Here is a 13,909-nt window from a genome sequence, read left to right as displayed (position 1 = left end):
AGTTCTCAGCAGTGAGCACTGGGTCCAACCTGCATGACAGTCACAGCCCCATAGGTGACAGCAGTCCAGTAGATGGAGCCCACCATGATCCCGGCTGCTGCAAATGGACCGGCCTTAGAGATGAGACGGTCAGCCAGGTCCAGGACGTAGACCACTGGACCTGAAGGAGAACCAGAACTGAGGTAAGACATGGACCAATTGTGTGTACTAAAGTATAACAGCAGGTAGATCTAGTAATGTTCACAATGTATTTCAGAAAATTACAGCAATTATATAGAAATTTGTTCAGACAGTGGTTAAAGGATTGCCGGTTTGAATCCTGGTGTCTGCAGGAACGTGTTGAGCAAGCAGCAAAAATGCTTTTGCTCCCTGGACACACCTAAAAGAACAGCCTACACCTCCTGTGTCTCTGGTGAAAATTACTGTTGTGTCTCACAAATGGGTTAAATGCAGTGGTCATTTCCCTTACAGTGTTGGAAAAGTATACATGTTATGTTACAGTATATATATATGTTGTGTTTTTCTGATCTGAACAGGGTCACAATGAGGAGGTGGGTTGGATTTCAAAACCATGACTACGTGACCTTTTAGAACAGGTATAATGTGGTTAGTGCAAGAGGTTCTGGATATTCTATACTCTTAATAGGTTTTTGTCATGATTCATGCAAACAAACAAATGCATGAAGCTTGAACACAGACACGAACACGCACTAGTCTTTGAAAAATGTCACCGTCTCTGAAGGGTCTTCACTTGAAACATGTAATTATAGTGAACAAAACACAGGGTTCTCAGAAACAGGATCAGCATGTGGTTGGCAAACAGTCAAAAACCCATCTCTGTGATCCACCCTCAGGATCCAACACTAACGGATAAAAACGGTTTTGCCCCTGAGAGCAAACATTCACATTAACACTGCAGATCATTTAATTGGCACTGAAGCCAATATGTATCTAGTAAAGTGTAAATCATGGCAGCCAAGGAACATTATGTTCAACAGGGTCAAGAGACTTCTGCTTCAACAGCAAAAGTAATAAATAACCTTGAAAACTCAGTGTAACCTCTCTCTCTCACTCATTCATTCATTCACTCAGTACAAAAGTGGAAGATCGTGGCTCTAAGTATATCATTCCTTTGCCACATTTATAGAGAAACCCATAAAGTGGGCACTACAAGATTCAACCCATAGTTTTGAACTTATGTTACAAAACAAATGTTTCTTCCATTTAGTTCCAAGTTCCTGTAATAGAAATGCCTATGTATCCCGATACACAAGCCAGTTTCTGGTACTTTTTTCTTCCTGGTAAAATGAACCTTAACAAGTCAGGTCAGGTGCAAGGAACTAAACCCACAATTTGTAGGATTAGTTCCTATGTCTAAGAGTAACATAATTGTTTAGTTGTTGTTACCAGTACAACAATGTACTCACATAAAAATGTTGCTTTCCTCTCCAAGGCTTTACACAAAGTTTGCAACATGCCAGGGAAGGTGCATACCTTGTGTCACACTGACAGACTGGGAGGGAATGAGCCTCGGACGCCAGTTCCACCCAGATTTAAAGTCATAAGGATTAATCTTCATCCAAACAAGCCTTTAGCAAGAGCGCTAAAAATATTTTTTTGCTGCATCCTCCCTCCCTGGCATTCCAGGTTTACTCAAGGGAATCCTGCAATATTTACAGGAAGACAACCTGATTTCCTCGTTCAGGCCCATCAACATGCTATTAATAACTACTCGAGGAGTCAGTGGGAGGAGAGCAAGGCAGAGATGCTACCAGAGGGACCAGCACACAGCGCCATCAAGGATGTGTGCTGCTCTGATCAGGAAAATGAGAAGGATGCCAGGGCTTTAAGAACCTTGAATGTTTTCTTTTGTTCCACTGTTTGTCATTAGAAATGCAACCCATCTTCCTGGTTAAACTCTGTATAATTAACAACACAATTTTAGTTTATTGTCAGTGACTGTGGTTCAACAGGCCAGTTCATCCATTGTCAGAGCAAATATATGTCCAGGTGAAACAAAACTGTTTGTATGACAAAAGAGAATTAGCCCAACATCAGTCCATGAAATCTAAACTTCCTCGTTTTGTGACTTCTGGTGCCCCCTAAGGGACGCAGACTAAAAAAAAACACAATACTTTAGAGCATTCTGCTTATATCAAATAGCCAACAGAACATTATAGAAGTTATAGAATAATGCGAGCGGGTGTGTATGATTTCCTACACATTTCTAAACACGTATCATGGTCATAAATACTATTTCTTAAGTCAAGTTACAAAGCTGTGGAGGGCATTAAAAAAGTGTTGAGTCACTGGTCATTGTGAAAGCAGGCCTTGTTTCAAGAACACTTTATCCTCTGTTCATGTCAGCACTCATCTGATAAATGTCCCTTTTTCTGTTGCAGGGCATGTCTATAGAAAGTTCACAAAAGAGGTTAGACATTTGGAGCAGAACGATTTCACCACCGAAAAAAGAAAAACAACCATACAGTTGGTCACAGGGAGGTAAGGAGGTGTTTCAGTTGGAGGCGTTTAAGTCGGAGGTGTGGGTACATTGGCTAAAGAGGGTTGATTTGTACAAAGTTTGCATTAGAAACCACTGTGGTGAGAAAAACAAATCTCATATGATCTAAAATATCCAAAAAGTCCATATGTCAAGTGTAAAAAAAAACCTGAGCAGCAGCTTTCTAAAATTGCTCTGAGGCTCTGGGGTTGCTTTGGAGGTTTCACAGTTTGAACATAGGACAGACTTTTTTAAGCTGTTTGTACAGTCAGACCACAGTCAGCCTGTTCTGCCACAGGTTATGTACAATTCAGCCACTGTTAGCTCTACACCTATTTACACAGCAGACTCCTGTGCAGTATATTAAATATCAAAGTCTCAACCTAAACCACTTGTTGGAGAAAATCAAAGAAACATTTGGCACCTTCAGAGCAACTTAACTCACGACAGATATATAACACTTAATTTTAAAGGAGTCATAAACACAGTGGCTCTGTCTCGTCTACTGCCAGGGGTCTGATGTCTTTCAGAGCTCCCTTTAACTGCACCTGTGTTTACAATGTAGATTGATCGCACTATGCTTGGACGCATTACTATGGCCGTTCTGATGACAGCGCTGGAATCTCTTCCTTTTCCTTCCTGCCTAAGCATTACGACATTGCGGACAGAGAGTGCTGGGTCCACCTTTATGTCCACTGGCAAACAGAGAGCCTGGCTATTTCAGCCACTGGCATTAGATTCTATAATTAAGATAATTAAACAAGAGGGACACAGGGATATAAAGAAGAGAGAGGGGGAAAGTGCAACTGCAGTTATTTGATAGCGAGAGCAAGGCACACTTTGCCTTGCTTACTCTCACTAGGACAGTGTTGAGAAAAACCAGTAAGACTCCATTCTCAGGGTGATATTGCAAACTAAAATTTACATGATAGGTTTTCTTGGGCTCTGCAGCAGGGGCTGGTGGACAGAACGGCACAACTCCAGCAAAATATTGGTCGCATCTCTCCCTCATAAATATCTGAAAACAATCAGAACTTAGGTTAATGGAAAAGGTGATCTGTGCCTCCAAATCAACCTCACATCGTCTCTGGGTGCAGGTGGAGCCAGAGCAATGCTGGTCGTATTTGTAGAAATGAGATGGCCGCGGGGTAACCCTGACAAAATAACTACCGTTGCAGCCTCCACACAGTGTTGTACACCATGTTTCTATGTATTACCAGCTCTGCCACTATCACCCAAATTAAAAGCTGGCACAGTCCTGTCAGATATGTGAAAATGCAGTGGTTCTACATTCTATATCCAATAAGATTCATTCAAATTACAGTGCCTCTAAAAAGTAAAATACATATTTGTGCATTAAAATAGAACAGACGGTCTGAACATGATAACCATTGCTATAGAGGATCACCAGCTCCATGAGCTATAATAAAGTATGGGCAGAACAAAAGGAACACTGCAGCAATGATGCAGCAAAACTGACAGTACTGTTGTCCTACTAACTTTGAGCTGTGTGTATACTGCAGCTCAGGGCTAAATGACTCAGATGTTACAAAAGCACAACCATGTACAAGTTAGAGAAATACTTAAATACTTTAATACTTAAACCCTAAAATTTCAAAAAGGACTTGCTTTCTGTGTTGCCACTGAATATGGACTCTTATTGATAGTCTGGTTTAGACATTAGACAAAGACATTATCTTTTTTAATATTTTATTGTTTAGTATTTACTTGGAAAAGATATCTGTGACCAGCTAGCACATCGAAGACAAAGAACTTATTCAAAACTGTTTAGTTAATAGACTTGTTTTTATTTCATAGAGTGAGATCGTGAGGAAAAAACAACAGGTTACCACTATTAAAAGTGTATGTCAGACTTACATCATGCTTAGAATCATTAGGTACTCTCTAGACTGGATCACAACTAATGGCACATCCTGTTTAAAAAGACATCATTGTCTCTGAGCAGACCTGTATGCTAGAGCTGCTGTCAGTAATGCATACATAAAATACCTTTGCTGTCTGACGTAGTGTGTATTTACACACACTCTCAGGTTAAACAGCCTAGTTATTCCCTTAAGTGTCTGAGTGTATGCTCTCATTCACACCAGTATTGTATGTTAAGAAGAAACAAACTCAGTTAGCCATTGCTAAAAGCAGTAGCTCTGACACGCAGACAGGGCAGCTGTAGTTCCCTGAACCCAACAGCTGAGCAGCAACATTACTTTACTCTGGGCTTTGCTGGCTCTTCCCATGATGCCGTTTTATTCTCTCCTCCTCTCTCTGAGACACATTTAGCATCTCTGCACAGTTTCCACCTCGGCCTAAAACATTCCACTGAGGTGGAAGCATCTCTAAGGTAAAGCTAAGTGTCTCGAGGCAGGTAATGGACCACTGCTCCACTTACAACCAGTGGGTCAGTCAGAAACTTAAATTAATATCTTATAGAACACCTTCATTTTACTTTCTTTTTTCCTCTTTCAGGTTTCTCTGCTGGCAATGAAAAGCCACAGTGCCATAATGCTCTCTCTCAAAGCTGCAATAACGTCAGCCCCAACAACTGGTAGTGCATGTCGACGGGTAAATGCAACAGTGGCCCAGGAGTTGACTCTGATTTTGTCGACCTGGAAATGACTCCTCTGACGCATCAGTGACGATTAACAAACTAATTTAAATTAAATTACGCCATGACGTTAGAAACAAATATATATGAGGTAACGAGCCAATGTTTGCTTATTAAAGCCCTAATTACACAACGTGTAATAGTAGCAGAAAACTGCTGCGTCATTCACCAAAGCAGCCATCATATGACGTTTAAAGCACAAGTGAGAAGGAAGTTTACTTTAAAACAAACGACCCGTCCAGCCACCAAAATACTGTTTCTGTTGGCCATTCCACATGGACATTCACGTGTGTGGACAGAAGAACGCAGACTCTGCAATAGACGTAAGGAGATGATGAGCTTGAGGTGAGACATTTTTAATTTCAGGCCATGAGTCCCTTCTATAATTGGCTGTTTTCAGGAGTAAGAGCTGGGCCAGGAATAGTTTACCACATGGACATTATGATGTGTCACCCTGAGAAAACACTGATGCAATGACTTTAAAAGCAACTGTGTCAAACAAGAGCTCCATTCATCATAGGTCTAAAAGCAAAGGTTCATGCATGATGTTATGATGTTCATGCTGGACTGTCTTATAAAACAACTTCTAAACCAAACTAATAGATTAGCCTAAACACATGAGACCAAAATGTGTCTGTATTTTTGGACCGTTCAACAAATGGCCGAGTGCCAAAAACTCTCAAGGGGAGAAACACACATAGATGGGGCTATTTACTGAACAGGAGGAGGAAGTGTATGGATGCAGGGTCGGCTTCTGCTTATAGCACCAACATGAGTGACAGCACAGCCTTGGTCTCTATAAATAAACATGAACCTATTTGCCAGTCAGGGCACAGGTCCTGCAGACTAACATTGTCTTAAAGCCAGTTCCTGTCTCAAATTTCAATTTCTCTCTCTCTTATGGCTCAAAAGTCACTGGATTATGGGTAAGGGTGACGAGTGTAAACGATGTTCCTCAGGATTTTACCACCACTCCATCTGTTCTACCTTATGGGTACATCAGGACTAATGAGAGAGCAACAGAGACAGCAGCTGAAAACTGAACAACATGGGGCCAAATAAGCATGCGGCATGTGCTGTATTTTCATTAGATGAGTCATAGCTGGTGTAAGGGAACAAGTGAAACCTTCGTCACGCTGACGTGATAGGATAAGAGTGGTGAATGCTCCACTAAACTGCTGCTAATCAATCAGCCAGAAGCCAGCAGTGTGTGCCCTTCTGTTCCTAGACAAGATGGAGGAAAATATTTACCCAGATCACCAAATAACCGAGGCTGGTTCCAGAGTAAACAAACATGCACTCCGGCTAGGCAAACACACTTGTTCTCAGAGCTTTAGGGACAAATGATACAGTTGGTAGAGATGCAGACATTATATTAAAAAGGACCCTCAACTGGAACATTAACCGTCTATTAACATGGAAATTCTACCCCAGTAGGTTGGGAAGATAAAATCAGGAATTAGAAAATGAGTTTCTGGATAGTGGTGAAAACAAACACTGTAAAAAAAAAAAATGACTGAAAATTTATGGCTACATATAAAACTCTCAACAGTTATCATGTATTATAACACAATAACATAGCAATAAACGTGGGAGATAAAGTCAAGTTCTGTGAATGCATATGATTACTTGCATCTTACATCTGAACTTTCATTTGGATTTTAACTACCTTTGTTTAATTTTAGAGGTGGATTTACACCTAAATATCTGGGTTTGGAGATAAACTAATAACTGAAATCATAGAATGTTGTAGATTTAAAAAAAGTGTGTTCTTTTTTTACCCCATAAGCAGATCCCAAACAGTCTAACAGCCACTGAAATAAAAAAGCTTTTATGTAATGTATCAAGCCGGTCAGCATGTAAACTTAAACTAAAGAGTAGGCTAGACAGGCTAGACTGTTGAGAAACTAAGAAATCCCAGACATGTCTGCAGATGGACCAGATCTGGGGTTTAACTTTAAACATGGTTAGACCACTCTCCTCAAACAGAAAAAAAAACTCTATCATTCAAATTATTCAAGGTTGTTATGTACACACACTAAAACTAAGGTTATAAACGTTATTGCAAATATTGTTTTCCATATCAAGTATAAAGCATACGTCAGACATGCTGACAAGAATGCATTGGCTGAGTTCAGATATGATGTTGATTCTTTCAAATTTCTTTCCCCAACCTGATCACAAAATTATGGCATATTAGTAATTAACATATAATAAACAAGGTGTACATGGTTTAAAGTAATTAATATAAAAGTAAAAACCTTTGTGATTGTTCTGTGTGAGCGATTGTGATTGATTGTCAACTTGATATTCTACATGTCTCCCCAGTGTTCTCTATCTACCTTGGGAGATCAACACACCTAGTTTGGGAAAGACGATCAGGTATTCTGCGTTGCACTGTGGACAGGCCACGCGTGCGGTGCTGTTGCCACGCTGCTTTTCATCCACCCAGCGCTGCAAGCAGGCTTGGTGAACCCACTTGGTGGAGCCACGACAGTGACACGGTCGCACCCACTCTGCTGTGCGGTCGTCTTCCTCTGTGGCAAAGCAAACCCAGCAGCTCCTGAAAACAAACACACACACACACACACATACACACACAGGTGAGATGAAGATGGCAACACATCCTGATAACTAAGGGCACCGCTTTAGCTGTAGAAATTACTTTCACGTAATTAGTTACATTTCTTAGGAAGCGCAGGGACGTCTGCGTCTTAACAGACATCAATATATTCCATGTTGCAACACTGTTAGGTGAAAATCATTTTAATCCTTCCATTCATTCGATCTTGTTTAATTTCACTAGTTAACAAATGTATGCCTTTTCGCCCTTATGTAAAAGACTGTTCAATATCAAACCTAATTGCACTTCATTTTATTTTACATTGAATGATGCTGATGAGGTCCTCCTTTTATCTGCCTGGCGAAGATCAAAGGAGGAGAAGCTCTCCTTTTGCAATAGCTCCGACTTCATTAGTACATTTTTTCTCTTAAATTGTACAAAGTCATTTTAACTATTTGTTTGTGTTGAACTTTGCAACGTTACTGCACATTTGGTTTAACCACTCTGAATTATGGATTGCTTTTTAAACATGAAAATGAATTTTACAGGAGACATTTGTGGGAGAGGAAGAAGAGGAAGAAGAAGAAACCTGATGTGCTGTAGTAGAAGTCACGCTCCTCGGCAAAAAAGGTATTAACTAAACACCAGTCATCACACTGGGGTTCAGTTTTGGATTAGATGTGTTTCTTAACTATCGCACCTTTTAAAGTAAGTTTTCCCAATAGCATCAGGCCTAACCTGCATAAAAAACCTAAATAGTTTAACGCCGCAAACACCTAGAATAGGGCCCTCATGTTTGCAGTGTATGGAGACTAGCTACAGATATTTCAGGAAATACGTTTTAATACAACACGACAATGCTTCTGCAAATTTACAATTCAGTACACTCCTATGGTTCCTCCTTCTGTTCATGCTCAGTCGACATGGTCGCCAATGGTGAATTGCATATAAGCCCAGTGGGTGTCTGAAATATTAAGTATTTGCTCCAAAGTCATTCACATCTTGATTTGTTCTAAATCAACCAGCAAATCAACATGTCTGAACCTCTGCTGCACCACTGACAGGTTTTTTTAAAAGGTCCTAAATCTATTTTTTTGCTCTATAGCTTGTCGACTGCTCAATTCTCAATTCTCATGCTCTATAGCTTGTCGACTGCTCAATTAAGCTGAAACACTTGTCTGAATGTCTGACAGACATCTGTCAGCAGAGAAAAACGGTTGCCTTAAATCAAAATAAAAAGTTGAAATAAAAAGTCAACAAACTGCCTTAGTAAGAGGTACGTTTTTTTCACTTGAATGTAAAGTCTTTCAAACAACAGCCTTCCTACAACCCAGCTGACTCACTATAGTACACCATGTACATCTCAAGCCTGCTGCTCCCACAGCTGAATAATGGATATCAAATCTGTGGCCTTCTGTCATCATGGGGCTGAGGTCTAGGTTGTTAGTGAGGCCACAGGGGAGTATAGGGGTTTGAAAGACCATGGATGGCCGACTTGAATTGTTTGCTCAGGTTGCTGCCTACTTGCAATGGAAGATTTTTCCAACACTCCCCCAGTGCTGAATAAAACATGACGACGCAGGAGAGAAGCACTCAGGTCGAGTCACTCGAGTAACATGGGCAGTTAGAGGGCGAGGGCGGGCGCACATTGTGAATCGTAGCCTGACAGAAACACTAAGCCTCTTGTGTTTACCGTCTTCATAAAACTCACCCTGAAGCTGCTCTTTTCCTCTTTGCATCTGACAGGTGCCTGAGTCTGCACCACACTTCAATCTCTCTGACACTGCACCTGACACTGACAGAGAATCACACTACAAATCTGGAAGTAACGCAAAGAACCAAGACCAAAAACTTGCACAGTGTCCCACTCCGAGGGGCCTGGTGCCCCCAATTTCATTAAAAACATGGGATATAGAATAAATAAAGGACTGGACAGATGCCTTCAGAGGAGCTTGACAGATGAGAACAAAACCCATGTCTCCCTTAAATTCACTGGCTCCTATTCCTGTAACCCAGCCCCACCGCTTGACAGGACCAAATACAACAGCCTGAAATGCTATCCTCAGTGTGATACTTTATTCTCCAGCTCGATGTCGCCTTCAATCCTGTTTAACGGAACACCCTGGCCGATGAGTCTACACTGCACATATGTAAAACGGTCTCCAACATCAAACCACCCATCATTTAGCACAGGAAATACTATTTATACATTTACATTAAAAACAATAGTCAGTTAATAAAAGTCTAATGTTATAACCAGACTACAGTGGGCTGTGTACAGAAAGCTTAAATTAACCAGACTACAGTGGGCTGTGTACAGACAGCTTAAATTTACTACAAAAAAAAACAAAAAAAACACACACTTTAAAACCACAGACACCTTTGTTGCCAAAGGCCAAAAGGCCAGCACATTTAGAGCAATCTCCCTTTCACGGTTTACACACCGAAACTTAAGAGTTCAGTTCTTTTAAAAGAGAAAAAGTTCTGTTTCCCTAAAATGCCACGTGATTGCTTCCTGGAGACAGCTTTTCACTTTGGGAACGCTCATCAAAGATGGATGAATGTTATTAACGATAGCAAGTTTCAAAGCCAACCCTAATGTGAAGAGGGTTGGCACTAGCAGCACTAAGGAAGATACATTGTCTGTGAGGAAATAGATGTACAAGCCATAGCATTCAGAAAGGCATGTGCCACACTATAAAAGTCGATAGCAGCGTCTGAAAGGTGGCCATTCAAATGTCCTGTAAGATCATTGGAGCTGATGATGGTCACTACAAGGGCGAACTATCTTATCAATGTTGAATTTACATGTTTAACAGCTATAATTGATAAAGGTATTACAGTTTCTATCCTATCATGCTAACCAACTGCTGAGAACATCATGGTCCTTATTTAGGCCTTAATTCTACACCTTCCTAGAGAACAGGCCAAACTTGGTTATCAATATGTTAGAAAGTACTAAATTGCACCATCACAGATTTTCCTAAATGTTTCAACACATTTCCAAAAACAGTTGCATTCCCAAAACTGCAAGTGCAATATGAGAAGATGTTTATGCCTCTTCTCAGTTGTTTAACAAAACACAAGCAGCTACAGTATTGTGGGTAAGCTAATAAGCTAAACCTAGACTTCCAAATACCCAATTTTGTTTTTGATGTATTTCATGTATGGCAGTAGTGAAAATACATCTAAAATTGCAATTACATTCATTTTTCATTTCACCATTCACTTGATTTTATTTGTATGACAATAAGTTTGACATGTTTAAAACATGCTCAAGGAATACTGCGTGAAGAAATGTTTAGAATTACTGTGTAATACCTCAAAAATACCAACACCTAAATATAAAACCTGCCCTTTTCTGTGTATTTGTTACTCTTGAGAGCAAACTAAGTTCATGTGACCTTATTAACTAAATATTTCAGAAGGTAAACGCATAACAATACCTTCAATGAAAGTAACATAATAATGACAAAATTATACTATTTTTCTTACCATGCTTTCTATTAAACTAAATAAAAAAGTGCAATTTAAAATTCTCAAAGAGATTATTTTTACCTAATGACACAACAAGAAGAAGGCTGTTAGCGGACAACAAAAGGAAACAAGAAAAGGGCAGGAGTTTTTGTGTGAGACAATGAAATGGTGTAAGCTGAATTGAAACGTATCTACTACTTCGATTTGTGAAACACTGCATTGCAGGGGCAGCTGACTGTTTTTGGCAGTCCAGATAAGAGCTCGTGGGACCTTATGTTTGTCAGTGATAGTGACTGGGTACACAACCATTGGCAAGGGGACATGACATACATCTTCCTGCTATCAGCTCTGCAAACACTGTCTGGGTTATTGCCTCTGCCGTACGCCCACAGCACACAATTCAAGTACATTTCACAAAACTCACATGCCTTTTTCTGCAAACCTTCAATGCACTTGGGAAATGATTTCAAAAGAAACGTTCAATATTGACATAAAGTGCTGCATCAAATTCCTAAAAAAGAACTCTTAGTGCACAATATGCAAGCTATCAAATGCTGGTGACTATTTTTAATGAAATGGCACACCAATGTGTTTGACTCTGAATTCCTATTCATTCTTTGGTGAAACAAAATAATAATAAACAGATCTTACAATGTATCTTACAAAATAATTGGAATTGAAATAAAAAGGATTACTAATTATTTGACCCAAGCCTCTTTAAGTTGGCCATGTTATGCTGAGCTATGATGGTGTGATATGACCACATTACTCAAGTACAACTGATCTTTGTAATGTGATATAACATGACATCACATAGTGGCTGACCCTGAGACGAGTCAACCTTGTCTTCCGGTACACATTACTATTTTTCATACAGCAGCGTAAGCAAAAATGTGCATTGCAGCACAAATTAATGCTGCTACTGCCAAAGCACCGGATGCCAAGCAAAGGCAGAATAACAACATGCTGGTTGCTGATTTATTACCTTGAGATGAATATATATTAAAAAAAACACTCTTTTATTTATTTGATGCAATTCCTGCTTTTTATGTGTATAGAAACGATGATGATTATTAGGATTCTACGTAGTGGCGCTTTGGCCCAGAGGCAAGGTCTCATTGGTCATTGGTGTGGAACCCCAGGATTCACCTCCTGGGCAAGTTCGAATCCCGGTTAGGGCGGTTAATACCTTTCAGTGGACTCACCACCTGCAGGAAGGTTTGGGGGGTTGGTATGGTGCAATGTGATTTGGGTGGCGACTGCTGCCCCCGCGACCCGGTAGCGGATAAGCGGATGAAAATGGATGGATTCTATGTTTTAAATATAGAAATATCCCCCTGAAAGAACCATAAGGTGAAATTCAAACTGTGGGATATCCTTTGTAAACAGATTAGTTTATCTTTGTGATAAACATGGTGGATGGGTGGCACTGATGGGACTGATTCACTTCAACATTCATTACTTGAATTCCAATTAATATGCTAATGAAATTAAATATTTTTTGAAAAGCTGTGGAAAAAGGTGCAATCTGGAATTTGCAAAAGCTTTGTCACTAAGCTTTGCCTTAAAGAGTATACCGCCCAGCTGCAAAAACTGCCAAGTATTTACAATAGTACCAGTTAAACCACCTTATTGCATCTCAAACTTCTTCAATAACATTGTATGCCTTTCGGAAGAATATATAGTGACTGCTTGAGGTTTACAAATTATATGGAACATTTAACTTTATCTGTTGGCAACAGAACTAAAAACCATCTTTGTATTTTTACTTATACAAAAATAATTCCCCTAAGACAAATCAGGACTGCAGGCAGACCAGTCAGCATGCAATGCATAAACCATATGTTAACATTCATGTAGCTCACTAAACCTAGTGCCACTGGATTATAATTCCACCAAGATGCTGAAGTTCACACCTTTTGTGTTAAAGTCTAAAGGATCTTGCCTGATAAATAATGTTCACAAAGGTTGAACAAAAACAAAAATCAGTTCATTATTTGTTTTATATATTTTTAGAAGGTAAACAAACTTTTCTGGATGAAAAGAAAGCAGGGCAATATATGACTTAGCACTAACAGAAAAATAACAATAACGTCAGCCTATTGTTTACTGGTCATTTTTGTTATAATATCGCGTTATCAATGTCACACACACTGCGATGCAAACTGTAATAATTTGCATGCATTTCTCGAAATCGAAATGACTCTCAAACGTCGGTTTTCCACTCTTCAAATATTTAATTTCTTGCACAAGTGTCCACCTGACGTTATGTAGCGCTACCTGTCATCAGCAGGTTAGCCGTAAACTTAAACTCACCTGTCCGAATTCTGCTGCATAACCACTGCATTCTGTTCCTCCATGATCGTGAAGGGAGAAGAAAACACTAACACTCCTTCTTACCTTTCGGAATAAACTGAGTCATACATAGAACATTAAAATGATACGCCCGTCAGGTTTGATGCAGCAAATGTTGGCCACCTGCTAGCTGCTAGCTGAGGAATCAGTGCTAACAGGCTTCATAGGCCTTTGTGTTGACACCGTGGCTCAGCTGCAAATCAGCCAAAAATGGCATAAAATTGTTGCTTTACGTTCGCGACAGTCCGCGTCTTGCATTTATGCGCGATCGGCGTATTCTAATACGTAAAATAATTCCTCTTGACATCGGTTACGGCCTTGTTTGTCCCAAATATCATTGCATTGGCGTGACCGATGCACTAGACTTCTCTGTAATGACGCAGAGTAGGACGGA

General features: G+C 40.0%; 2 protein-coding genes across 6 annotated transcripts in view; one reads left to right on the top strand and one right to left on the bottom strand.

Moving 5' to 3' along the window:
• The window catches only part of marchf5 (membrane-associated ring finger (C3HC4) 5), an 18,009-nt gene extending 4,100 nt beyond the window's left edge, over positions 1-13,909 (bottom strand). For 2 of the 4 annotated variants that reach the window (XR_003051260.1, XM_025060646.1), the window contains exons 1-3: positions 13,477-13,909; positions 7,463-7,683; positions 30-160 (exon numbers count right to left, since the gene is read on the bottom strand). Coding sequence is in view for 3 of the 4 variants with exons in the window: in XM_025060646.1 (XP_024916414.1) it covers positions 30-160; positions 7,463-7,683; positions 13,477-13,520 (396 nt within the window). In the remaining variant the exon portion in view is untranslated. Of the gene's footprint in view, positions 1-29; positions 161-7,462; positions 7,684-7,803; positions 7,964-13,476 lie in introns of those variants that run through there. The other 2 variants (XM_008322150.3, XM_025060647.1) reach the window with 2 other exon arrangements.
• cpeb3 (cytoplasmic polyadenylation element binding protein 3) overlaps positions 7,662-13,909 on the top strand; it is a 43,832-nt gene continuing 37,584 nt past the window's right edge. The window contains exons 1-2 of one of the 2 annotated variants that reach the window (XM_025060642.1): positions 7,662-7,723; positions 8,232-8,313. The gene's annotated coding sequence lies outside the window, so the exon portion shown is untranslated. Of the gene's footprint in view, positions 7,724-8,138; positions 8,314-13,909 lie in introns of those variants that run through there. The other variant, XM_017037241.2, reaches the window with a different exon arrangement.

Source organism: Cynoglossus semilaevis, chromosome 12, assembly GCF_000523025.1.
Source record: "Cynoglossus semilaevis isolate Cse_v1.0 chromosome 12, Cse_v1.0, whole genome shotgun sequence".
Lineage (NCBI taxonomy): Eukaryota > Metazoa > Chordata > Actinopteri > Pleuronectiformes > Cynoglossidae > Cynoglossus > Cynoglossus semilaevis.
This window is presented reverse-complemented; position numbering and strand designations above follow the sequence as displayed.